Raw genomic sequence first — 27,547 nt, forward strand, 5'->3', positions numbered from 1 at the left:
CGATCCCAGGACCCTGAGATTATGACCTGAGCTGAACGCAGAGGCTTAACCCACTGAACCACCCAGGTGCCCCTAGAGAACTCTTTTATAAACAGGAATATACTCGTTCAGTGGTACAAGAAAGGGTGTTTTGAGGAGCAGGAATTTGGCAATTGGTGACCTAGCATCATCGGGGGGCTGCGGGGGGAACACCATATTTTCATTCCTACAGAGAGGACTTCTGTGTGGTGAGGCAGGGAGGCTTTCTTAGATCTCTCTCTGGCCTGGATGAAATATCCCTAAAGACGATCTGTCTTCTTTTCCTCCAGTTGCAGGTGTGTCTAATGTGAGTCCTGATTGGTGTCTCCGATATTCAGAGAGTGGCAAGGGAGTGCTTTCATGGAGGACATGAACATTCTTACTACTCGCATGGAAAACCCCGTTGTAAATTCAATAACGTGGCAGTCTTATTTACCCACTTCAGTCCTCTGTGGGTTTGATTGTCATGAGTCAGCCTTTCTGAATCCAAAGATAGAGAGCCAACTCCGAGCTGTCATAAATCCCCATTGCGATGCCCCCCTCAGTGGGGTGCTGGGAGAGAGACATCCAGCCCCATTTTCTGTCTGTAACAGACTCTAATGGGATTTCTAAGCCTTCTATCCTTGGCCTCCTTTTAGTGTTCATTTTACCAAGGCTTCGTGGGGGTGTTGAGCCATATCTAATTGGATGATATTTAATAGACTTTCTCTTGGATCCCCCAAACCCAAGAGTATAAAAAATGACCTCGCATTAGCCGTGTAGGAAGACCGAAAGTGTAATGGAAAACAACAACAACAACAAAAAGGATCTCATCTAAAATAGTAACCACCCTCACAAAATATCCACCAATAAACCTAGCAGGAAATGTGTGATTCGTAGATATTTAGGAAAACCCCTCAAAACTCTAAAACCTTACCGAAAGGCATAAAGGAATGCCTAGATAAATGGAGAGACATACCATGTTTATATAATATTGTAAATATGTCAATTAATTCCAAATTAATCTATAAACTCAGTGCAATCCCAATAAAAACCTGAGGCAATTTTTATCAGCCTCAACACGCTGATTTGGGAGGGAAAATGGGCTGGAAACATCAGGAAAACCTCAGAAGAACAACAGAGAACTCTTTCTACTAGACACAGAAATATAACGTTAAGCCATAGTAATTAAAACAGTGTGGTACTGATGCATAAACAGACAGCAACAGGACAACACACTGAGACTGGAAATAGACCTAGGAGTATATGGGGATTTAGTTTATGAGACAGAGAGCATTTCACAGTGGAGAAATACCACTTAAGAATAATGATGGGACAATTGCTATCTAATTAGAGAAAAATAGAGTTGAGCCACCACCAAACATATTACCGAAAAATGAAACCCACTGTATTAAGGAGGTCCATGTAAAAAAGGAAACCTGTAGTATTGTTGATAATGCCCAGCAAGCAAAGAATATGTAAAGATGCTCAAATGCACTAGGGGTCCGGAGTGAAAATTAAAAAATGACAATGAGGCACCGTTTAAAAAAATCCCCCTTGGGAAAATGAACAGGCTTGATAATATCTTGGGTCAGCAAGGATAAAGAGAGACAATGCTGCTGGGGGCACAGTGAATTAGAAGCTTCTTTGGAAGAGCTGGGCAATGCGTCTGTCAAAATCACAAAAAGTTACATGTCCTTTGATGAAATCATTCCGCTTCTGGAACATATCCTGAGGAAACATGCAGAGTTATGTCCGAGAATATTCTTTGCAGCATTGTTTGTAGTAGTAAAAAGCTGCATAATCATAAAAGATCCATCAGGAAAAGAACATTTAAAAAAGAATCTTATGTGTTTATTTGAGAGAGAGAGCACAAGCAGGGGGAGCAGCAGAGGCAGAGGGAGAAGCAGATGTCCCGATGAGCAGGGAGCCCAATGTGGGGCTGGATCCCAGGACCCCTGGGACCATGACCTGAGCCGAAGGCAGACACTTAAGGACTGAGCCACCCAGGCATCCCGAGAAGAGTGGTTTAATACCAAAGAATGATGGCCTGTCCTGAGCATGGGATTTTTTTTTTTTTTTAAGATTTATTTGTTTGAGAGAGAGAGAATACAGGGGGAGGGGCAGAGGAAGAGAGAGAACGTGAAGCAGACTGCCCCTGCGCAGGGAGCCCGATGTGACTCAGAGCTCCACCTCACGACCCTGAGATCATGACCAGACACAAAATCAAGAGTCGTGCACTTAACTGACCGAGTCACCCAGGCGCCCCATGGAGCAGGGATTTTCAGGCACGCCATAAAGCTTGGAAACAGACTTAAAGTACTTGTCATATCTGGCATGTGAAAATAATAACCCCCCCTTATATTCCAAGTTGGTGTTGTGCAGAGAGCGAAGAATGAGTTAGACCCAGATGTAGTGACAGGGAGAGAGTCCAAGGCACGGTGGAAAGGGAAAGAACACAGACCTATTTATACAGCGGTTGTGCATATGTACATAAGTGTTTGTGTGATCGAGCAAGGCAGTAGGACAGACATGATTTGTCTGTCTGTGGTGCTGAACTCAGGATAGGGCAGTGGGAGTAAGAGCAGAGTGGGAAGCGGGGGCATTCCTGTTTTCTTTCTCTTTTCTTTTTTTATTGGACTTCTACAAAAGCTTGTTTTCACCTATTACTTGTGTACTTAAAAGAATGTTCCAGAGTCTGTCTGTAGCACAGTGTGAGTCAACACTGGGACATGGCTACCTAATGGGGAATGTCTTTGGAGTGGCCAGCATAGGAGTGATTTTGGGAGTCTGAGGGGGTTCCCTGAGGTGGCCTTGGGGAGGCAGGGATTGAGGGAAAGACCAAGGAAATGCGATTCCTGGCCTCTCTCTGCTTTATCCAGAATGGCCTCGTTTTGTTTTCTTTAATCAGTTTGTCAAAGTGCTACATAAGATTTAGCATAAAGCTGAACAGAGCTGCTGTTAAAAGCAATGCTCTGAAGCCACTAACCCAGAACTGGAATGGCAGTGGCCTCACCTTGCTCCACTCTGAGCACTCCTGGGGGCTGCGGTTCATTTTTTGGCCTTTCATCTCAAGATGGAAGTCAACAGCCCCGGATTTACTCGGCGAGCCCCATGATGGTAAAGGGTCTGGGCACCAGGGGGGATGGTGGAAGAGGCCAGGTGTGGACAGAGGGCAAGAGGACTGACCTCAGTTATTGGAAGGGATGTCAGGTGAATAGGTTGGTTCTCTATGGCTCTAGGAGCAGAATGAAAGCCAAGGGTAAATGGAGATTTCAGGGTCCAAAGGTGGAATGGGCTGCCTTGAGAGGTAGAGAGCTCTCTGTTTCTGGAGGTATACAAGCAGAAACTACTTGGCCACAGTGTTTGTGGCAGAGATTCTGGCAACAGATGGCCATTCAACTAGAGGACCCGCAAGGTTAATTCTTTCCCAATACTGATTGAGCTCCTATGGTTCAGGCAATGTGTTGGGCACTGGATCTATGGGGACGATTGAGAGAGACAAGAACCCTCTTCCAATAAAAAAAGCAAACGAGACAACCAATAAGTGAATGTTTACATGTGAGATGTTGCTTCAAGGAATATAGTGATGTGATAGTGCCCACAAGGGGCATCATTTTTAGCTGGAGAGTCAGGGACGAGTGCTCTGAAGAGATAGCTTAGCCCTGCAGGATGGGAAGGAGCCATTCACACAGAGATCTCCCTGGGCGGAGGGAACACACAGAACAGAGGAAGAGAAGCTGCCATGGGCTTAAAGCAGGAGAACCCTGTGACTGGATTTAGGGCTTCAAAAGATCCCTCTGGCCACTATGGGAAGCAGTAGTGGACAGGACAAGGCGAGGCATGGAGGCCAGGTAGGAGGTCATTTTAGTCAGGTAGGAGAAAGATGATGTCACCTAGAGCTGACAGCCCCAGAGTTGGAAAAAAGCAGATGGATTTAGTTTTATCTTCCATGGCTTGATGTATCTGCTTCATTCAATCCACTGACCCCAGAAGTAGGTTGGCCTTGTAAAGTACTGCTTCCCAAACAATATATTAACATTTAGGGTTGGGCTAAAGGGTATTTAATCTCCTTATGTAGTAGCTGTCTTTGTGTATCTTGAAGTCTTACTTGGGAATATCCAAAGAGAAGGATGAACAAGGTCTTGTTGTGATATAAATTCTGGTAGAATTGCACAAATAGATTAACCGGACCACAGTGCAAAAGACCAGGATGAGGTCATGTCCTCCCACGGCCCACTGTCCCCTTGGCTCTGCTGCACAGGTGGGCCAGGCCAAGAGCAGGGCTTCAGAAGTTAGGCACCAAGAGATAGTAACTGGTGAGGACATTTATCGGCTGGAAAGGCTTGGGTGAATTAAGCCCCTCTGGGCTTCAGTTTCCTCATCTATAACATGGGATTGTTGGATTACATGGAATAATCCCCATAATATGCTAAGCACAGATACCTGGTTTTCAATAAAGTAGTCCATAAATGACAAACACTACCACCTCACCTTCTCTTCACAGCCAAGCTTTTTGGAAGAATTATCTCCCAACTATCTTTGCTTCAGTATGTCTTCTGCTTTCTCTGTGCCCCCAATGTTACATTCCCTAATTTCATACACACTCCCCTTCCCTCAGCCCCTACTGCCAAACCCATTAGATGCTATTGTCTTTTCGTGCTTGAATTTTGCCCCCTTTAGCACTGTTGAACACATACTGGTTTCTTAAAACCCTTTCACCATTGGGTCATTCCACGACATCATTCTCTGCTGGAAGGTTTTAACATGGAGGGTACCATGATCAGATTTCCATTTTAGAAAAATTACTCAAAGTCACATAACAGCACTGTCACGGCCCCCAGCACATAAGAATGAATGCATGGAGTTAAGTGTTGGCCAATATTGCTCAGGGTTGTCATGATTTGCAATGTCCCACAGCGTTCTGTGCAAACCTCTGTAACCTCTCTTATCACACTGTGTTGTCACCTTTGGTTTTGTTGTTTGCTGTCTCCAAGAGAGAAAGCAGATACCTACTATTCCCATTTACTTCTGGGACTTTTCTTTAGGCATGGCCACGTGACTTCCTCTAGAGAGTGAGTTCTTTTTTTTTTTAATCATTTTTTTAAAATTTATTTTCAGCATAACAGTATTCATTGTTTTTGTACCACACCCAGTGCTCCATGCAATCCATGCTCTAATACCCACCACCTGGTTCCCCTAACCTCCCACCCCCCCACCTCTTCAAACCCTTCAGATTGTTTTTCAGAGTCCATAGTCTAGAGAGTGAGTTCTGAGCAGAAGCAGTCAATGTCACTTCCGGGAGGAAAGCAATGACTTGCCGTTGCTCAAGCCTTCAGGGCTTTCTTCCCTTGCATGGTGAATGTGAAATCACTTGTTGATACAAAGATTCAGTGTGCAGCCAGGACATCGAGGACAGTAGTGTTGGAGCATCCTTGGATCTGTAGCAGACTTGAGATGACTGATAGATCAATCTTTGTTGTTTTAAGACTTTGAGATTTAGTGGGTTGTCTGTAGTAGCAGGAAAGCCTAGACTAACATGAATAAAACAGAACTCTATCTCTAGAGCTTAATGCCATGTTCAGCACATATAGGACCTTAATAAATAGAGGTGAAAAGCATCAATGAATAAATAGGGAACAGAAGGAAAAAAAACCAAGAAGGCAACTCCTTAGGCTTGTGTATTGGAGTCCTTGGCTGGTTGGTTCAATAGTTAAACAACCCTTTACCTTTCTGTAGCATTCATGAAAGGCTTTCATACCAATTACTTGTGTGTTCTACACAGCATTCTTGGAGCCAGATACCTAGTGGAGACCAAGTCTCAGTAGCATGAAGTGGTGGCAGAGTTAGAACTAAGCTCCTGGTCTCTTAATTCCTGGGCCAGGACTTTGTTCATTGCTCCTAATACCTAGAAATGAGGCCGAACTTGTGGACTATAGCTGTATAGGCTGCCGCCAATCACTGGGGGTCCTGGACACAGCGTGTCTGTCTCTATGCCACGTCAGCCCAAGACTTGGCAAGAGAGGCCAGAGCACGTGTCCTAATAATGGACACACTGGGATTCATGCCCAAAGGATGTCAATATACACACGCACGCACACACACACACATGCATACACTCTGTCTCTCTCGCATTTGTTTACACATAAATTCCAACTTTCGGTGTGTCCCCACACGTGCACACTCCCATGTGCACCTGCATACATGCACATACATATTCGTACCCACATACTGATACATACTTAAAAACTCTCACTTATTCACATGTAATCGTGTGTCCATACATTCACATGCATGTGCATACACACACATACAAGTGTGCTCACCCAAATGCTGACGTATACCGAAATACATGCTCATCTACTCATAAGCCCCTGTATATAATTACAGAACTGAACATAAGAACTTCCTGTACATTCACTTTTAAGTACTTTTATGTATTCTTGCAATTATGTGTGCATACAGAAACATGCAACCCACACTTATTACTTGTACACTTACAACCACAGGAGCAGACATACCTATGTTCATACTGTACTTGGTCAGACACATGTCTCATTGAGGTTACCTATTTCAGTATCTTTAAGCCAGCACGCACTATGCCCATGCCTAGGTCCATTCACATTCGCACGAGTGCATAGTCCCACAGTTTACACCTGTGTAAGTACTACACAGACACATAGATTCTGCAGTCTAAGCACTTAAGGCACACTTCCATATGTCCTGACAAGCTGGATGCATCCTCCTGGGTTCCAGCTCCAGATCTTTCTCTTATAGCCTGCCAAGGGAGCTGCTCTAGTTCAGGCCCCCCTTCCTTCTTCTCTCTTTTCCATTCCTGTTCCAACCCTGCACTCATTTTCTGCCTTGCCTCAATGAAAGTCCCTGGAAAGGTCAGATGAAGGTCTGGCAGCTTCAGCGTTCCCCTCGTCAGGAATGGGTAGAGATCCCCGTTGCTTTTCTGGCTGCCTCTCTCTGCTCTCAGGTCTGTTAGCTCTGGTGAATAAAGCCAGGCCCCGGGAAGCAGACAGTTGGGCCTGGGGACTCCAGCTGTTTATAGAGCTGCTCTGCACTCCTGCTGCTCTGGGAGAACAAACACAGCCTGGAAAGTTTCTGCCACTGGGACTCTGTCCACATTGCCATGGGCCCAGGAGGCACCACCAGCTTTTTGCGTGGTTGGCAAGACCAGGTTCTGGGCTGGGAGTCTATTCAGTGAAGTTCTCCTTCATCCCTGATTTCCTTATGATGAAAGGAAACAAGCAAGGCCTGGGGAATTCCAAACATCCAGGAATGATATATTTATATTTGGCTCAGGAGAAGATGGGCTTTGGGGGGAGATCAGATCCGAGTTCAAATCCTACCTCTGCCACTGATCAGCTGTGTGACTTTATGCAAGTAACTTAACCTTTCTGAGCCTCTGCTTACTTATCTGTAAAATGGAGATAATATGTCATGCTTCACGGAGGTTGTCATGAGCTCTGAATGAGATGACATAGGCAGGAGTGCTCTGCTCACTGCCTGGCCCGCAGTAGCATTTAAAGTGTGGTTGTGGCTCCTGTCTTGCTCTCCAAGTATATTCAGAGTGACAAGGAAAGAGGCTCGAATGGGAAAATGGTCCAAACGGTGTGGTCGGTGGGATCTAGGTGAGAAAGAAGGTGAGCGGGGGAAGGGAAGCCTTGGCCACACAAACAGCATTCGACCTGGATTTCTGTCACACTTGTACCATGGTTTGTGACCTTGTTCAAGTGATGTCCCCACTCTGGCAGTCAGATTCCTTCTCTGTAAAATGAAGGACTGCCTTCGACAATTTCTTAAGGTTTTTTTTCTAGTTCTGAGATACTAGGTTATGTTCTTTGGAAATTATCTGCAAAATAAATGAAATGCATATAGATAACTAAGGACCCAGTGGGGAGGAAAATGATAGTATCGTGGAATGTACGAGCTGAACATGGTTAACTCCTATTCTGGATTAACATTATTAAGGAGAAAACTATGTCACCAGTGGACCACTCCCAAGGAGGCAGGTCATTGCCAAGTCTTCATTCTTTGTCTGTGGATTTGGTTTCTCCCCCGCAGGGGGCCATGTCCCCCTGGGCTTCCCTTGTGGGCCAGCTCCAGTTTTAGTGTGCACGATTTTCCCCTGAGGCGTGCTGAGCCTGGCACTAGGTGAGGTTGGATTTCCACGTTTGTGATGCTTAGGTGGTTGCTTAAGCCTGCTGTGCAGCTCTGTGGTTCCTTGATTTCCTGAGTCTTTGCACTTTGATGTGACTCAGTGTGGTGCACAGGGAACACCTTCTATGGGTCAGGAGAACTGGGTCTTTAGCCCCAGCTGGTGTGTCTGTATCTGCTTCCTCAGCTGCACACTGAGCGACAGAGTGTCGACCATGTCTACCGCGTACAGAGTGCTTGGAAGACCGAGGAGTTAGTGCAGGCATCAGATGAGAGAGTGGGTGTAGAATGTGTTGAAAATTGCAAGTGCTATTTAATAATTATGGCTGATATTCACTGTGCTTGTACTTTGTGTCAAGCACTGTGCGTGGCATTCTCTATGCTTTGTTTCCTAATCCTTACAACAGGTCATAAGGGGGAGGCTACTGGTACCCCACTCTACAGATGAGGAGGCTGACTCAGGCTACCCTGTCCAGAGTCATGGGGCTGAACCTCAAGTTTTGTCTGGCCATGGAAGATTGTGTCTTAATTGCTATGCTGTCTCTAGAGAGAGCAAAAGGCACCAGGACTGAAGTCTGGAAAGGTAGACAGGAGACATGGGAGAGGGGAAATGGAGGGTCAAGGTCCTACGCTGATCAGTGAAAGCTTTGGGGGCTCCGTTGTCATCATTATCAACATTATCACGGGAAATATTAAGAGCACTGACAAAAAGCATTTACTGTGATAAAAACTTTCTTGCACATAATTTCTACCCATGATACCTTGATGAAGTCAGTATGTTAGTCACCACTGGGATTTTACGAAGCTTAAAGACATGAAGCAAGTCAGCTCCTCATACACAGTGAGTGAGGTCGGGTCTGTGTGATGCCAGAGCCAGGCTTGTAACCCCACACAAGATAGGGGCAAAACTGCTATTCTTTTAGGAGGACCCTGTGTCTAGGAAATCGATTTCTGTGCAGCCATTGTTGGGAAACGAGTTGGAGAGCAGGTGTGTACACCCATCCTCCAAGAACCAAGTTCTTTACAGAGCTGGGAGATCCCTGACTTGATCTGATGACTACTTACCATTCCAGAAGAAGGATGCAAGTGTCAACACTCACCACACAGAGCATATGAATAATGTGCTTCTGATTTGGGAGCGATAAGAAGAAAAGCATTAGGAGCTCTCCAGACATCCATTTGAAGTGTGGGAAAACTTGGCTTTTTGACCTGGATACCAATGAAAGGCAGCCATGTTTGTTCCTAATCAATAGGTGGGATCATCTCCTTTTGGAGATAATAGGCCTATTAAATTTTAGAGAGTTTGATCAGTTGTCCTTTGGATGCAGTCAGGGTCGACTGGACCCTATCAAGACAAAGACCCTATCTTTGCAAAAGGACAGATTTTGGACCATTTGCCCCATGACCTAGAGAGCTCAGTGATTTTTGCCAGTCTGGGATTGAAAGATTAGATCTAATCTCCATAAACATTTAGGACCAAATAATTGTGTGAATCAACAGACCCTACTTGATGTTTGGTTTATTTATCTTAAAAAGTCACCGAGCACATGTTATTAAATCACTGTGCCAGCTGCTGAGGTTGCCACAGGAAATGAGACAAGATTGCACCCCAGCACTAAGTTACATGGTAGCGAGAGCAGGGATGAATAAGCAGACCGTTAACCGTGTTCCATGTTACTTACTGAGTGGTAAGTGCTACTACGGACACTGTAAAATGTGTCACGAGAATGGGTGGAAAGAACTCATTGTAGCCTTGGGTCAAGAATGCAGGTGAGCTCACACGTGTACACAGGTGTGAAAGTATGCCAGCTGCTTCTGCAGGTAAGTCCAGTATAGACTTAGAGGAGAATAGGAAGGAGTCAGTAGGGGAAGGAGGGCTGGTGTGGTGCTCTAGGCAGAATCCTCCATGGCATCAGCACAGAGACATGCCTGTCTGGAGAACTCTAGGCCTTTCCATTATCCAGAAGAGGATGTGAGAGAGAGAAGAAGTGAGGCAGGGCAGAATCACCGAGGGTCTTCTAAGATTTGCAAAGGAATTGGGGCTTAATGAAAGTGACGGGGAGACACCAGGGAGGCACTGAACAGGACAATGGTGTGGTTGGATCTGTGTTTCAGGAAGACCAATGTGTGAGAAAGAGGGCTTGGAGTGGGGCCGGATGAGATTTAAGACTCTTTTGCAGTAACGTGAGCAAGTCCCATGGGAGCCGAATTTGACTGGGGTAGTGGGATGTCCAGAAATGGGTGGATGTCCAGAAATGGACTTCCTGGCAGTAACAGCTGTCTTGGTGACAGTAACAAGGACTTGGTGATTGGCTGCCCGCTCTCACTTGGCTCATAAAGCGCTGACTTTAGGCAGCTCTAATTACTTTCTCACAAGTTCGATCACTCCTTTCAAAACCAGTACAATTGATTTTTTGTTGTTCCTTTGTTTTCAAGGATTGGGAAAAAATTTTAAAGTAGTAAAGTATTTATAATCACAGATGCAATATTTGCTCCTTGCAGAAACTCAAAAAATAGGGAAAGAATGAAAGAAGAAAATTAAAAATTATCTGTAAGTCTGCAGTCCAGGGAGAATTGCTATTAATGTTTTCGTATTTTTCCCTTCTGGTCTTTTTTTCCAGTATAGTGATTTATTTTAAGCTTTTTACAATGAGAATGTTGAAATACACACAAAAGCATAGAGAGGACTCAAATCAACCCAATAGACCCATTGAGGCTTCTAGAAGCAGTCTTCTGCTCTTGCATAGTTGAATTATAAACTTACAAGTAGCTTTTTACATTTTCTTTTTTCCATTTTTAAAAAAAGATTTTATTAATTTATTTGTCAGAGAGAGAGAGAGAGAGCGCATAAGCAAAGGGAGCAGCAGGCAGAGGGAGAAGCAGACTCCCCGCTGAGCAGGGAGGCTGATGTGAGACTCCATCCCAGGACCCTGAGATCATGACCTGAGCCGAAGGCAGACATTTAACCGACTGAGCCACCCAGCATCCCAACATTTTCTTTTCATATAAAACTTCAGCCTGTTGCCTTAATTTTATGTCTGTGGTCCTGGGTGTTTGGCGTGCACTAGCCCTGCTGGCTCTTTGGCCGTTTGCAGATGGATGTCTTCACCCAGAACACTGAATAAGACAGTAACAATACCCAAGTCGCACAGTACGCACTGGAGATCTGAAAAAAATACCAGATTCCCTACCTGCTCAGGGGAGCCCAGTGCAGAGGGGACATACTTCTGGGAGTGAGATGTCCCCAGCAGGAAATAGCAGCCTATATTTTGACTCACTCACCATAGTTGTCTCTGCAATGGAACCGAAGCTGTTGATGAAAATGTTGCAGCTCACATTCACCGGGGGACCTGCCAATCAAGAGAGATTTCCTGCTTAGCTCCACGGCCAGGAAGAAACCCACAGGACAGGACCCTTCTTGGAACACTGACTTCAGGGATGGCTCCCTCTTGGTGGAGGAGACCCTTACTTGCCCTCCACCCCACCCCTGAGCAGCAGGGGACTCCCAGCCACATGACTGTGCCAGATTCCCTGGTCCCCAAGTGAGCACCAGGTACAGAACACCAGAGGCTGAGCTAGGATGTACTTTCATTAACATAGGATGATTCATCGTCCTGCCATATGGCTGAAATCCCTTCCCCAAACCCCATCGGCTGCCTTTTAATCTGTGGCTGACATGTATTTACGGCTCCAGCATTTGGAGGCCATCTTGGGAATTGCAAGGAACAGCAAGTTCCTTGCCTTGAACTTATGAACCAAGAAAGATTGCCTGAAAGGGCATGGATGGGGATTACCAGCTGAGGAATCCAGAGGGAACCTCAAGGGAAGTCCGTAAGTCTTTATTAAATACTTTCCAGGCAAGCTATTTGAATTCTACTGCAAAAGGTAGGAAAGACATGGAGGAATATTTGTTCTTTGGGATCTCATTGTTAGGGGACCTCTGTCCAGTTGAAACCCAATCTCTTCATTTTATACTATTAATTGTAGCAGTTACCTACTACTGAGCATTACAGGGTTTGCTGCTGTCTTGAGAGTGTTACCAATACTATCTCATATCCCCTACACAACTCCAGAAGAAGATACAGTTATTACCTCCATTTTGTCAATGAGCAAACAAAGGCTCCGAGAGATTATTTGCTCATGACCACACAGCTAGTAAGAGGTTGAGCCAGAGTTAGAGTTCAGATTTCTCTAATTCCAAAGCTAATGACTGGCTGTACTTGGAAGAAAGAGATTCGGAGAGAGGAAGGGACATGCTCAAGGTCACAGAGTGGTAGAATGCAGGATTTTAAGCACTGGGCTTCCCCATGAGCTAACAAAGGGTCCAATATAAAATAACCAGAGAGGGCTGGGGTGCCTGGGTGGCTCAGTGCATTAAGCCTCTCCCTTTGGCTCAGGTCATGATCTCAGGTCCTGGGATCGAGCCCAGCATCTGGCTCTCTGCTCAGCAGGGAGCCTGCTTCCCCTCCTCTCCCTCTCTGCCTGCCTCTCTGCCTACTTGTGATCTCTGTCTGTCAAATAAATAAATAAAATCTTTTAAAAAAAAAGTAACCAGGGACGCCTGGGTGGCTCAGTGGGTTAAAGCCTCTGCCTTCGGCTCAGGTCATGATCTCAGGGTCCTGGGATCAAGCTCCACGTCGGGCTCTCTGCTCAGCAGGGAGTCTGCTTCCTCCTCTCTCTGCCTGCCTCTCTGCCTACGTGTGATCTTTCTCAGTCAAATAAATAAATAAAATCTTTAAAAAAAAAAAAAAAGTAACCAGAGAGGGGTGTGAGACTATGGGTAAGATTGCTATGAACAGTAGGAGTCTAGGTCTAAGAGAGGTTCTGGAGAGCAAGGCATAAGGAAAGATCTTCTGAAGGTAATAAACCTTGAGCTGACCTTGAAGGTGGGTAAGACTTGGATAATAACTCATAATCCTTCACAAGGAGATTGCGATATGCAATCTGTGAAATTTTTCAGGCCTGCTTTCTTGTTGATCCTCATGAGGTCCTGAGGGGTCCAGGACGAAATCACTATCTCTGCTGCGGAGCTGGAGTTTTAATGACTTAACTTAGGCTTATTTGGCCAGCAGGTGGTGGAGTTAGGACTCACACCCAAGTTTTCTGATTGTGGAGAGAAGGAAGCAGATGTCTTTGTGTCCTCTGTGATCCACTCCTCTCTGCCCCTCTTTAAAGAGCAGCCCAAACATTTTACCCAGACTCAGTCAAAGTTTCCTTCTTTTTAGAAATCTTGGTGTGTAGGAAGGGTCTTGTGGTGGGAATCCAGGCTTTCCCTCCAAGGGAGTGCCAGGCTCCGTGGGTTTTCGACACAGCTCCGATATTCACGGGCAGTTTGATTCAGGCATGCCCCTTCCCATTTCTAGGTCCCAACTTCCCCATCAGTCTGGGAGACTAGCTCTGGATCTAGGTAGACACTCTGAGCTCCTTTGGTTTGGAATTCCCTTATGGAAGCCATCCATGTGAACTCCAAGGTTACAGGATTTGGGGACTGAAGGATTTCTTAAGGGTCACCTCATCAATTTCTTCCCAAACTGCTGTAGAATCACTGGGGAACCATCTATCTATCTATCTACTTATTTTAAAGATTTTATTTATTTATTTGACAGAGATCACGAGTAGGCAGAGACACAGGCAGAGAGAGAGAGGCGGGGAAACAGGCTCCCTGCCGAGCAGAGAGGGGCTCGATCCCAGAACCCTGAGATCATGACCTGAGCCAAAGGCAGAGGCCTAACCCACTGAGCCACCCAGGCACCCCTGGGTAACCATTTAAACTGCAGATTCCTCAGCCCGATCCCGGACCCAGTGAACCTGAATCATGGGAGCTTAGCCCAGAATGTATTATTTAACAAGCGACAGGGGTGATTCTCATGCACAGCCAAGTTTAGGGACCACTGCTAGAGTGGCACGAGCTGCCTGCTCAAGCCTGAGTGCTTGAGCACCTCCGACAGCGGGGAACTCATTTCCTAGTCCGCAGCTCTTTCCATAGCTGGTTACTTCTGTTCTGCTAAAAAATTTCCCCTATGCTGAGTGGAAATCTGCCTCCTCGTCACTTCCACCTAAACAAAGACCCATTAAAAAAAATCCCCCCCCCACCTCATTTAGACTCAGACCCAGGCTTTTCTTTTCATTTGGTCTCATACCATTAAGATGCCCCAAAGAGTTACTGCCCGTGCCTCGAAATGACGCACTCAGAGTTCCCACCCAGGCCCTGCAAGTGTCTGCTGCTGTGACTCCCATATAAATTAGATCCTGATTTATGTGTGTGAGAGGGCGCCAGCGAAAGGGACCCCATGGGGAGGTGCGGTTCATTGATATAAATCTGAAATTAAATTATCCTCAAGAAAATTACAATCTGGCTGCCTTTGGCAGCAGGATAATGTATATATTTCATTAAATATTAAAGTTTAATTTTGCTTTTGTGTATGTGTTGGTATTAGGCTGGGTCCCTGATCCTGGGAGCCATTATCCTACACAAAGTCTTAAGAAAGATACAGACTATCAGTGCTAGAAGGGCCTACGTCCTACTGGATTGTTTTATAGATGCAGAAATAGAGGCCCAGGTATGTCAAGGGATGGCCTTTGGGTTGCACTGTCCAGTCAGCCGTGCGAGGACTGAACTTCAGTTTTTGCACACTTTCCTTCCATGTTCTGATTTGTATTGCCACTATGCTCTGCAGACTGAGGCTGCTGTTCCTACCACTCCGTCTTCAGGAGAGTCAAGAGCAGGCAAGTTTTCTGGTGCTTGAAGGGAACTGCTGAGTGATTAATCACTCCGTGGAGTTTTCAGACAACGTAGGCCTCTTCCTCTGTGTTAGGGTCACAGGGCCTTATCTACACGGCCTTTTTGGGAGCTCTGTGGTTTGTATGGGGCTTTTGGAAATCCTATTTGTGCTTTGAGTGGAAGTGTGAAGGGACCAGAGGACTCAGGGGCAGGAGAACCCTCATGCCAACATTTCAGCTCTTACCATGAGGGAGAACAGAGAAACCTTGCTTCCCATTTCCCGGGCAGTGAGGTCGGGTAGGGGCTGTAGAGGGTGTTCCAGAAAGATGTACCATGCTCAAGCCTGACTTGGAGGGCACCAAAGTGGGTAGAGATGCTGCAGGTTTGGGAAAAGTCTAAGACATTATCTAGTCCTGTAGATTTGGGGCCCAGATGTTCAAAGTAAGTCTCTCAGACTGGGGAGGAGAAGGGCCCTGATTCAATAATTTTATAGTCTGGGTGCAAGTTTATATCTTAAAACTGTCCACTGCTAAGCAAGTCAGTAAGTAAATAAATGAACGATTAAATAAATCAACAAATCAGTAGCATTAGACAAAGAAGTGAATGTAGTTAACTGAGTGAAAATCCCTAGTCTTGATGGAATCCCTTGGGAAAGTCACTTAACTGTTCTAAGTCTTATCATAGATTTTGGTTCATTCGTTCATTTATTCCATGTTGAAAGGTTTATTGAGGGCCATCTATGTGCCAAGTGCAGTGCTGTGCATAAAGGATGACGAATACATGAGCCCTGGATGCGTACGCACACAATTGAGTTCCACTCTCCTTTCTCAGGAGAGCTGGACTGTGGCACTCAGATGGAGTTCCGAGAGAGCCCACCAGGGGGCGAGGTGGGCCGGAATTTCGGAAAATTGCCAGCAGTGCCGGAGGTAACCTGGCAGTCAGGTCTTGAATGTGTTCGATTTGGCCAATGGTGTTTCTAAAAGATATCATTTAGCTGACAACTTGGAAGATTTCACAGAAAACCCCAGACTCAAGTCTTATCTCGGAAGGCGTGCTGCCGCGGGGCCTGCATTCCTACCTGGCAGCTACCTTAGGACCTGACAGGTGGCTGCCCTTGGCTGAGCCTATGCTTTCTGGTTTTCCCTTATCCCCATCCTGCATCACTCAGGTGTCCTACCTGATCCTTCTGGGTGTCTGAGATTGTGACCCTGGTGAAGGGCTGGGGTCCAGACACTATGGCAGCAACCTTGGTCCTTACCTGTCCTTGAGGGAACCAGGGTAATGCTAAGGATGCTGGAAGATAGGGCCTCAGGAGAAGGGACCAGGGGAGCCTGGAGGTAAACAGGAGTGGGAGGTGGGCCCCCAAGAATCAACCCCAGTGCATCTCACAGACCACTCTTCATTTGCAGAGCACTCTGAGAAGGGTACGTAGGGAACGGGGAGCAAGGTAAGCAAATATTAGGAAGCTGTTACCAGCTGTCACATCCCTTATTTGGTCTTGGACTTGAGCCAAAAGGAACAGTGAGGAAGGGCATCTGCAAGCAAGAATTGATTCGGAGGCTAGCAGTCCTCGCAGTCTTCGGAGGCTAGGCTAGTCCTTGAAATCAGATTTCTGCAGGGGTCCTGGGGGGGAAGGTCAGAGTATGCAGGGTCCCAGGAGCACCCCAAGACCACACCTGCAGAACTCTGCTCTGCTTGAGATCACTGCAACTTCTGGGGCATCCACGGACAAAGGGGACCCATCTCCTCTAGTAACAGACATCGGGATCTTGTAGGACTCTGAGCTGAAAGAAGCTTTTCAGATCACTCCACTGAGGATTTGTAAATTGGTCACCCACAGGGCGTATCTGGCTCACAAACGTGTTTTGTTTAAATTTATATGTTTTTGGCATCAGGAAATTTTGCATAAATCTTGATTTCTGGCTCTTCTTAGAATACTGGATGATCTGGAAATGTGGGGCCCTGATTCCTGCAGGGTAACTGTGGGCTGGGGCTAAGGAGAGGCTGTCCCCTTTCAAGGGGTCCGCACCTCTATTTCTCCACAGTCCCTACAACCCCCTTTGGCCTTACTTTTGGCTCACCTCACTCAGTAAAGTGACCTGCCTAATCTCTGTAGCCATTTGAAATCGTGACTCTGAGAATAGAACGTTTCAAAATTATATATTAATCCCTGGGAACTTCCAGCAGATGAATTTTTGTTGGAAGTTTCTTCTCTAAAACAAATAAAAGTAGGACGGCTTGGTGGAGAAGCGAGGGTGAGTTTGCTCCTTATTCCCTCAACTCCCTTTTCGGGCACATAGTGGAAGGCTAAGAGCTCCATGAAGCATAGTTTAAAGCCCACAGGTACAGCTCACTCAATCCCCGCAGAGATGAGGAACTGAAGCCCAGAACAGGGAAGTGACTTATCAAAGTTCAGAGCATACGTTTGAGCCTGAAGCAAAATGTGGACCTGTTTCCCCACATTCCATGTTTGTCTATCTGTCCGTTATGCCAGAGGGAGTCAGTAGGTTTTAAGACTTTTTTTTTTTTTTTTTTTTTTGACAGAGATCATAAGTAGGCAGAGAGGCAGGCAGAGAGAGAGGGGAAGCAGGCTCCCTGCTCAGCAGAGAGGCCCATGCGGGGCTCAATCCCAGGACCCTGAGATCATGACCTGAGCCGAAGGCAGAGGCCCTAACCCACTGAGCCACCCAGGCACCCCCTGCCAGTAGATTTTAATTCACCTACTGACTCGTGGCAACCAGAGGGACTGCTGAGGACAATTCTCTGAAAATTTGTTTGGACTTGGTGGGGAAGAGAGACAGAACTGACTAGCAATGTCTGCATCTGCGGGAGGGAAGAGTCACGGGATTCATCGCAGGAGTTTACCATCTGCATACAATACCACACTGCCTGCTTCTGTAATCTAGGAAAGCAGATCCCGGAGGATCTGGAAGGCAAGTTTTCTCTACCTTTAAAGTTGGGCCTGATCCTGGCGTCATATCCAGAGGTTCTCCCCATTAGCTTATCCAGGAAATCCGAGGGTGACATAGGCTTGGGCGCGGAGCGGGCGGCTTCAGCCTCCTTGGACGCAGCAAGGCTAAGAAAGGAGAGAGGAAAGCAGAGGGTTAATGATGACCCTGAGCTCACAGACCAGCCTCCCCTGCACCCAAGAACCACCAAGAGTGTTCTCAGCCTGAGAAATAGGCAGTGTGTGTCCTTAATGAGGAAAGACCAGGTTCAGCTGTTTACTTGGCCAGCTGTCGGCCAACACGGGACCCTGGCAGGCGGCTGTGGGTCTGAGGCTGCCGAGAAGCCTCTGCCTCCTCAGGCTTCGTCTCTGGGATTTTGTGCAATCACACTCGGCTGCTGGGCCTCCCTGGGGAGGAGGTTGAAGGGTTAGCTTTCCAGGAGGCCCTGCACTCTCACGGGTCTGGGGGAAAACTCATCCAGAGACTCTCAGAGATCTCATAGTCTAGCCTTTCCCCGAAGCTGCTCTTCAGAATCAGCCACTAATTAAAAAAAAAAAAAAAGGTTGCCCGAGTCAAATACATTCAGGAACAGAAATTTAATCAGGCATCTTTACCTCGAGTCTTCTCAGAAGCTTTAACAAGCTTGGAGGCCTATACTTAGGGGACCACCGTCTCACGAAACATACGCTTTTGAAAACGCTCAGTTGGGAACGTTGAAGCACAGTTAGCGGAAGACGCGGAGGGACGTCCCCGAGTAAACCAGCCTGCCTCTGTGCGTCCAGACCGGGGGATCTGAGAGTGGACTGAGGGGGTGCTCCACACCATCTCTGTCACCAGCCCCCAGCGACAAAGCGGCTTCAGGTCCTCACTCATGCCATAGCGTGAATTACTGATGTCTACGAACAGTGGCTGTCCCCCTGCCATGCTCTCAGAGATGCGCAGATCCCCAAGAAGGGTCAAGATTGGAAGTTAAAAGGTTCAAAAACAGTTGTTTGCGTTGCTTTGGGCCAGAGAGCTTTCCTAGTCCTGAAATGATAGCAGGAGATAGCTGGGAGCAGGTGCAGCCGTAGTGTGCGGTGCTGTCAGGAGCTGGTACGCTGCGGGACGGCCATGTGTAGGGGGATGAGTGTGTGCATGCACGTGTGTGTGTGTGTGTGTGTGTGTGTGTGTGTGTGTGTGTGTGTTGCATAAGATGGGAGCTTCTGTCACCTAGCCAAGTAGGATATTGTGTTCCCCAAAGATCCGCACTCAACCGTTCTTGTTTTTCACCTTTGCTTGTTTCTGATCTCACAGTTCTAACGGTTTAAGTGATCACCTCTAAGGGATGACTCTCAAGTCTGTCTCCTCCTGGCTGCCGCAGAAGCCCCCTTTATTCATTTGCAAACCTGCCCGTGCCTCAAATTCATCTCACGAACGTGATGCCCCAGCTTCCTCTCTGAACTTGCTCCTGCAGATCCCACTTCCCCAGACAGCGCCAGAGTTTGGCCACTGTCTAGGTCTACAAGCTCCAGAGCCATCTTGTCTCCTCATCCCCCTTTCCTGTCACATCCCTCGCTCACCAGGCACTGGACCATGCTACCCGGTAATATAATTGTGCTTGTGTTTGAAGACCAGGAATTATGGTGTTTTTATTTATTGTTTACTTGTTCTTTCAATCCCCTGCTGTGTCTACTACGGTGTCTGAGGCATCATTGATACTCGGTGACTGCACGGTGAATGAATGAACGAATACGATGCTACTTGAATTAATCAAATATTCTGGTTAGTAGGGTATTCATAAATATTCATGTATGGATTAACAATTTTTAAAGTAATTAGACTATTATTTCTAGTAATGAAGAATACCGAAAGTGATCTGGTATTCCTGTGCAGGTCCAGAAGGCACTTCAGGATTATTAAACACTCATGTTACCTAACCTGAAGATCCCTTATCCACATACTCAGGAGCTCGTTATGATTGTCAAGATGAGGGACAATGCATTTTACTGTGTGTGTGTGTGTGTGTATGTGTGTGTGTGTGTGTGTGAGAGAGAGAGAGAGAGTCTGGATGTTTGTGAGAGGGTGTGATGTGGACAGGTTTCTAGGTGTGATATGTACAAGTGAGTGGATGGGTACGGATGTGTGTGAGGACTGGGATGTGATGGGGTGTTTGTGGAGATGCGATGGATTGTGTTACACAGATACGTATGTGCAAACATGTGAATACCTCTGTTCATGTGAAAGTGTGTTGTTACGTGTGGCATCTGTGTGTGTACATGTGGGGTAGATGTACGTGTTGGGTATAGGGTGTGAGTGTGTGGAAGGCTTGTGCGGATGTGTGGATGTGGTATGCGCATTACCTGTATGTGCTTCTGAAATGTACCGTGAAATGTAATGTAAGATAGCACAAAAACAGTGAGAACAGATGACTGGAATTTATCCTGTCTCACTTACTTATAAGCTGTGTGACCTTGGGGAAGTTACTCAACCTCTCTGAACTTGAGTTGTCCCATAGGTCACATTGGTTTTACATGAGTGGTAACTGAGGTAGCACAGCTGAAAAACAACCAAGGACAGTTCTTGGGACATAGCGGGCACTCGGCATATTGTCTTGCTTTTGCCTTGCTCTGTGGTGTGTACATGTGTACGTGTGTGTGCATGTGTGCGTGTGTGTTTGAAGCACTTCAGAGCACGTGTGGGGGCATATTCTGGTCTCACTGCTTCTTTCTGCTGCACCACTGGCCCTGCGTGACTGGGAGATCTCTCCAGATGCCTGCTGTGGGCCTAAGTTAGTACCGCAGTCCCAGCCTTTTCCCCATTCAGCACCAGACTCATGGCTGCTCTGTGGCTCTGGCGTGAGCCAAAGGGACCACAGGCATCCAACTGGTGATTTACGACAATTCTGCTGCTATAATTCACTTCTAGAGCCTTTCTAGGAGTGGTGGTTATGAAGCTTTCATAAGCTCCTGTTCTCTCTCCAGCCCCTCCTCTCAGATAATAAGATTTGGGAACATGGTACTCCCTCCCAGCAGCTAGGAGAACACCAGCCATCTCTTGGCCCTTAGGCCTCTTTCATAAGCCTGAATCCTATTATGCCATACTGGGAGAGAATGAATTCGCCCCAAATTGCCCCCTACCATTTGCTATTAGCAAAATGTGCCATTTAATACCAGAATCCTCCCCCAAGCCGAGGATTCCTCTGGTCACCCAGCTCTCAAGTCTGCAGCATTTGCGGTTCAGTTACCTGGCCACTGACTCCCTATAAGCTCTGGCACGGGTAGCTGAATCGAGGCCATGGAGACTCTGAGAGGTTAAGTAACTGGCCTCAGGTCACACAGCACTTTCACAACAGAAGGGTTTAGAACTCAAATTTTAATACTTTTTTTTTTTTTTTTTTTTTTTTTTTGACAGAGAGATCACAAGCAGGCAGAGAGAGAGGAGGAAGCAGGCTCCCCGAGAGAGCAGAGAGCCCGATGCGGGGCTCGATCCCAGGACTCCGAGATCATGACCTGAGCCGAAGGCAGCGGCTTAACCCACTGAGCCACCCAGGTGCCCTAGAACTCAAATTTTAAAGCGCTGCTTCATCCAAAAGCTACAACATATGGGAAAGCCTTGTAAACTGTGAACAGTATCCACAACTTTGCTGCTATGGTTACTATTTGTGGTGGAAGCTTATGGTTTTCTGTGACATCTGGGAGCATCAGAGCAGGAGTCTGACTCGACAGTTCTGATCCTGCAGCTGTACTCCCCACCCTGAAACGTGGAGAAGAAAGGGTTGTCGGTCGCCCCATGATCTGTGTCCTCAAGGGATTCACGGAAGAATTCTTTGAAATTCTGAAATTCGCTAGTCCCAGCTGGTATCCCGTACCTGTGGGTTTTCTGGGGATCGCGTTCACATTTTTGACTCTGTGTTTCTGCACCACCTGTCCTCGTCAGTTACAATGTTTCCTTAAATCACCTCACTTCTTTCAAACTTACTCTTTTTAAACAGCGGACTTGGTATTTCACAACTTAAAAATGAAAAAGCACCATTGTTTCCCGGAATAGACATAACCCCCAAGAGGGAAAGCGGTGAAAACAAAACAAAAAGAGAAGCCTAAAATTCTAGTTGCCCGCTATTGATTACCAACATTCACAACGCAAGGCCTGCCCAGAGTCCCAGGGGAAGACCAGCAAGGATTGCGAAAATGTTGGAGACACATTAACACCTGTCTTAGACTTTAATGAGAGCTGAAAAGGAAAGAGCTCAATCATAATTCACTGATAATCCGTGTGAACTACCCCATCTCTTACTGCCCAAGACCAAAATCTCTCTAATTCTTTTATACATGCAGAGTCTTTATTTGAATGTCAAAATAGCCATGCCCCTCCACTTGATAATCATTGTACATTTCCGTCTATATTTAGAAAGCACAGTTCACAGGGAATTAGTTCAAGGGCCCTCTATAGTAAATCTGTGCTCTGTGCTTTTGTGCAGAGCACATATGCATCAAGGAGCCCTTGGTGCACATTTAGAACCACTACCTCTGGTGAACTTGAACATTTGCTTATAGACTGTGAGCTACTGAATGGAGAAGCTGGGGATGAACCTGAGAAACGAGACCTTTGATTGTGAGGATTTGCTGACCCTATGAAAGTATTTGGAAATGATGCAAATTGTTTCAGGGATTACTGCAATGTAATGGAGTGAATCAGACTCGGTTGAGACAGATTTGATTAATAGTAATTTCAGAAAGACAGTGAGGTCTTCTGGGACCAAGTGTGCTATCTGTCCCTCACTGGGAAGGCTTTATGGCAAAAGCTGCAGTGACTGGACAGAGTCACCTTAGTGTCTGGAGATTTGTCACACAGGGAGACTTTGGTACTTAAAGGACCTCAGTTTTGACTCCTAATGAAAGAGACGGTGGAAAGATCCAGGATTGGGTTTCCAAGCGGGGTGTGGGGGGGTGGAAGCAGGGGGACACTGTGAAGTGGGGGATGTGTGATCTTCAGAGTCACTCCCCTTTGTGGCTTTCAGTTTCCCAAGCTACAAAATAAGGGGGTTAGAATAGTCTCTAAGAGTCCTTCTGGCCCTAAACTATCATTTTATAAGTCCGTAATATTCCCTCTCTCCCCAACCCCCTTTACACACATTTGTTCTTGGCATCTAAATTTGTCTGGAATCTTTTGAGGGAACATGAGCATGTCTGTGACGTGGTTTTTCCCAATCCAGTCTCGAGATTTCTCTCCAGTGGAACAGCTCATGTTTCAGGGATTCGTTGGAAGAAAGGCCAGATCAATGCTCAGATTCTCATTCTCCTGTTGCAACATCAATTGGAAATAGGGAATCGATATGGAGCTGTCAATCTGAATTTCAAATGAGCTGAGGTTGGCACCATACGGGTGAGAAACGGTTTTCAATTATACCCTGCATGGCCCCACACCACAAAGAGCCATTCTGGGTTAGCAGAGGGAGTCCCCCTGACAGGTGCCATCTCCATGGCTCAACACGGTAGATAAGTCAGGAGGTCCAGGGTGGGAAACAGGGAGGATAAGGTGAGGGGCAGGAGAGAGACTAACAGGCAGAGGGTAACCTAGGGAGAGGCAGGCAGGGCTGGAGGAGAAGCTGCAGGTGTGGGCTGAGAAGGGGAGGGCGGTGGAGCAGGGAGAGGAGAATGTGAACTAGAAGGTGCCTCAGGTGTGGCCAATCCTATAATCGAAGGGTTCAGTGAGCACAAGGGACGGGCGCCCGACTGCACTTAGTGGGACGGTGGGGGCTTTCCAAGAGGCTTTGCGGGGAAAGCGATTTTTTATAGCAGAGCTTGAAGGTGGGGTGTGGGGTTGGCCTGGAAGAAATAGGGGAGTAGGAGGAGCACTTTGAGTAGAAGGGACAGTGCATGTTCAGTCTAGAGGGGAGAGAGGACTTGGAGAACTGAAAGACGTTTAGCGTGTGTGAGGGAAGGAAAGGGTGGCAGAGGGAGAGAGAGAGAGAGAGAACAATGATAAGTGGTGAAGATGAAACATTGAGTCTGTGAGGTTGGGAGTAGCAGGGACTCGTCCCCTGGATCTCTGTCCTTACAGTGGGTCTAAAAGTTAAGGTAAGATTACCCGTCGCTAATCCCTTTACAGTAAAACGAATCCATTCTGAGTGCTCAGCTGTTTCAGGTTATACTGAATCGTGGTCTGGCCAGGCTTGAGGAATGGGCCCTCCCAAACATCTCCCAGTGAGGTGTGTCCAACCTGGCTTCTAGGCAACTTGTCCTCTGACTTGGGCCAGAATATCTCCCCCCTCTGTCTTGGCACGGAGGTGATCCAATGAGAGAGTATTTATTCTGGGCAGAAAGCACCTGGTCAACTCGTCGGAGGTTGTCTTAAAGTCTGCTAGCTGCTTGCATGGGCATTTACTTACGACACAGTTTTGAAGGTGACTATGGAACAGAAGAAAACACATTAAGGTGGGAGCTGGGGAACAGGAGTGTAGTTGCAGCTCTAGCTCTAACTTCCTGGGTGGTCTCGGGCTAATTCTGTCTCCTAGATGGGCCTCAGCTTCCTCATCTATGAATTGGCCAGTTGGCATTAGGTCAGGCACAATGGCCTGTTCTGTGTTGAGTGCCCACTTCTGTTCAGCGGGGGGTGGTTGCTCGGAGAGAGGTTCTGGGACTTGACCCAGCAGGGAAGGTACCAGGACGGCTCATCAGTCTGTCCAGGGACTAGACTGTGGAGTTCCAGCTTCTCTCCATTTTGCAGGCCCTCTTGCTGTGAAATCCTCTGCTCTGATCCTTCTGACTTATTAAGCACCCACTAAACGTGTAAGGCACTATGGGGGAGATGCAGATGAACATGTCATTGCCGACAGAAAACGCCCTCTGTGTGGGCAGGGTTTGTGTCTGTCTCCTTCGGGGCTTGGTGTGTGGTAGCAATCAATAATCATTTGTTGATGATGGACCTTTGCCCTCTTGTTGTTGATAGTGGAGCAGATAGAACAGATCAGGGACATAAACGACCATCAGAGGTCACCACCCAGCTCAGGAGGTAACATTGGATGGCTATGGTGGTTCAGAGAAGGAAGGCAGTGTTTAGGGGAAGGTGGGGACGTGAATCAGAGAATTTTTCTGAGTTTTAATTTTAGCATCTGCACTTTCAGAGAGAAACAACACTTGCTGTTGTCTATGTTGTGCATTTTAGGGGGAAAACGTTCTTTCTTCTGCCTGTGGGCTGTCCTGGGGAAAGGAAGGGGGAGAGGTGCTGGGGAGGGCTCATGTCCTAGGCTCCTGGGAAGAGGTGCGGCTGATTCTCTCTGGTCTTCTGAACTTGACCAGTTTTCTGGGACCTGGCCCTGGCATTTGGGAACCTGGGGGTTGCTGTGCAGTGCAGGCCCTCCTGGTCGCCCTTAGCTTGGCCTGGGTTGCCTCCTGAGGTCAACATCTGGCTTTTCATGGCCAACTGTGCAATTCCAATTTTATTTGATTGCAGTAGCGGCTTAGGCTGGCCAGGGAGGGCCTGACAAATTATTACTCTCGCTTCGTGATCTGCTAAGCATCCCTGGGGGCAGAATGTCCCAGTTGGCATGTTTGGAGCCCAGTTCTCCCCGGGGACTTATGGAACAACACCTACTTCCCCCTTCCTGGCTCACCTCCCCCAGCTATATCTGCTCCCTGTAAGAAAACCTTATCTGTGTCAGAAAGCACATGTATTTGATTATGATTCTCTTGTGTAGGAAGATAAAATCTTGGATCCTTGGAGCTGGAAGGAACCTTGAGACTCCATCTGGTTCTTCCTCTGCCCCTAGGGAAGTGGGAATCTCTAGGGATCTTTCATATGCCTTATCATTGCTTCTGGTCTGTTCCTCTGGATAACCTTCTATCTAATAAACTCTTCTGCTTTATGTTCTGTATCTCCACAAAGCAGGCTGGCAGGAGAGGGTGGGGAGGAGGCTCCTTGGGAAACTGAAGGAGGCACTCACTCTTAGGGTTGGGTAGGTCCTTGCAGGCGCCCGAGAGTGAGCCCCTCTTTATTTTATTTTATTTTATTTTATTTTATTTTATTATTTTTTAATTTATTTGACAGACAGATCACAAGTAGGCAGAGAGGCAGGCAGAGAGAGAGACAGGAGGAGGAGGCAGGCTCCCTGCTGAGCAGAGAGCCCGATGTGGGACTCCATCCCAGGACCCTGAGATATGACCTGAGCCGAAGACAGAGGCTTTAACCACTGAGCCACCCAGGCACCCCTATTTTATTTTATTTTTTAAAGATTTTATTTATTTGTCAGAGAGAGAGAGAGAGAGGGAGAGAGAGCGAGGGAGCACAGGGAGGCAGAGTGGCAGGCAGAGGCAGAGGAAGAAGCAGGCTCCCTGCTGAGCAAGGAGCCCGATGCGGGACTTGATCCCAGGACGCTGGGATCATGACCTGAGCCAAAGGCAGCCGCTTAACCAACTGAGCCACCCAGGCATCCCGAGCCCCTCTTTAAATGCAGTGTCCTGGGCACCTCACTTGCCTCACCCTAGTCCTGGCCTTGCTGTGACATCACAGAGCTGCCAACCCAGTCCATTGAGGATAAAATTTCCTGTCAGTCATCAAATTCTGTAGGCAATCTCCTATAGGAGAGGGAGTCTAGACCTCCTGCAGCCTCTCATTTCATTTCAAGAAAGCTGTGTTTTGTTTTTTCTTGTTTAGTGGCAAGAAACAGCATTATGTATTTTACCTCATTGTGTCCAGCCAACAGCCTGAGCAGTAAGATGTCTGTCCCATTTTACAAGTAAGAGAATTAAGGCTTAAGACTCGTGTGGCAACCTAGCCGTGGCACACCACACTGTATTTGCCTAACTGACGTCAAGGTTTTCCTTCCTCCAGCCTCTCTCCTCCTCACTCCACGTGTCGGTTCCAAGGCTGGAATCACAGCAGCCCTTGGTGTTTCATGGTTCAAGCTCAGATTTCCACTCTGTAGCCTTCCTTTTCTCTGGGGTCTAGGGCACTCACTCAAGGGGTTATGTAGGCAAGAATGGTGTTTGTGCGCTTCCTTCCAGGCTCTTAGTAAGTACGGTTCCATGAGGCACAGAGCCTGGCCCATGGTCAGGGCTCAATAGTTACTTGTTAAGCGGGTGATAAGCACCTGACGTTCCAGGGAAAGCAGAATTTAGCTGTGCCGGTACTAGGCCTCTGTGATGTGATTTGACTGGAGTCAAAAAGTCCCAAATTCTGGCCCTGATACCTTTAGGCAATCCCTGGGGGAAATACTTGATGTCTTCTGGGAAAATCCAAGGCAGGAAAATAGGAGAAGCCATCCTTTTCTTTCAGCAGCATCCACAACCCTCCCATGTCTATGCATAAGCCTCACATTTCTCCCCACTGAGGTCCCTAATTACAATTCCACAACAGCCCTCTCACTTTGTCAATTCTACAACAACCATCTCACTGACTGTCCCTATATGTCTCACTTGGGGAAATTTTCCCATGCCTTTGACTGCATGTCATTCCGCAATGAGTGTCATCAGTGTCATTCTGCAATGAGTTACAGTGTGGGGAATCCAGGGGACCCTTCAGAGACTTGAGTGCTGAAGAACAGGCCTATGGGGTTTGCTCTGCCAGAGTCAAAGCTCTTAGCACGCCCTACGTAATCAGCATGCATCCCACGAGCTGGACAAGAGGGCAAATGGCTCTCATTACCTTCAATGCAGCTTTCTTTTTAATCAGATAAATCTCACTGGAAAAGTATATCTTTGCAGAGAATGGAGCTTGAGGCTTCTGGACAAAAAGTTTT

At 47.0% G+C, this 27,547-nt stretch overlaps 1 protein-coding gene across 2 annotated transcripts in view; it reads right to left on the reverse strand.

Annotated features, from left to right (window-relative positions):
• Positions 1–27,547, reverse strand: part of GLRA1 (glycine receptor alpha 1) — an 82,850-nt gene that overhangs the window by 31,516 nt on the left and 23,787 nt on the right. For both annotated transcript variants that reach the window (XM_047728987.1, XM_047728986.1), the window contains exons 2-3: positions 17,833–17,960; positions 11,446–11,513 (exon numbers count right to left, since the gene is read on the reverse strand). In XM_047728987.1, coding sequence (XP_047584943.1) covers positions 11,446–11,513; positions 17,833–17,960 — 196 coding nt within the window. The remainder of the gene's footprint in view (positions 1–11,445; positions 11,514–17,832; positions 17,961–27,547) is intronic.

The sequence above is a fragment of the Lutra lutra genome, chromosome 5 (genome assembly GCF_902655055.1).
Source record: "Lutra lutra chromosome 5, mLutLut1.2, whole genome shotgun sequence".
Lineage (NCBI taxonomy): Eukaryota > Metazoa > Chordata > Mammalia > Carnivora > Mustelidae > Lutra > Lutra lutra.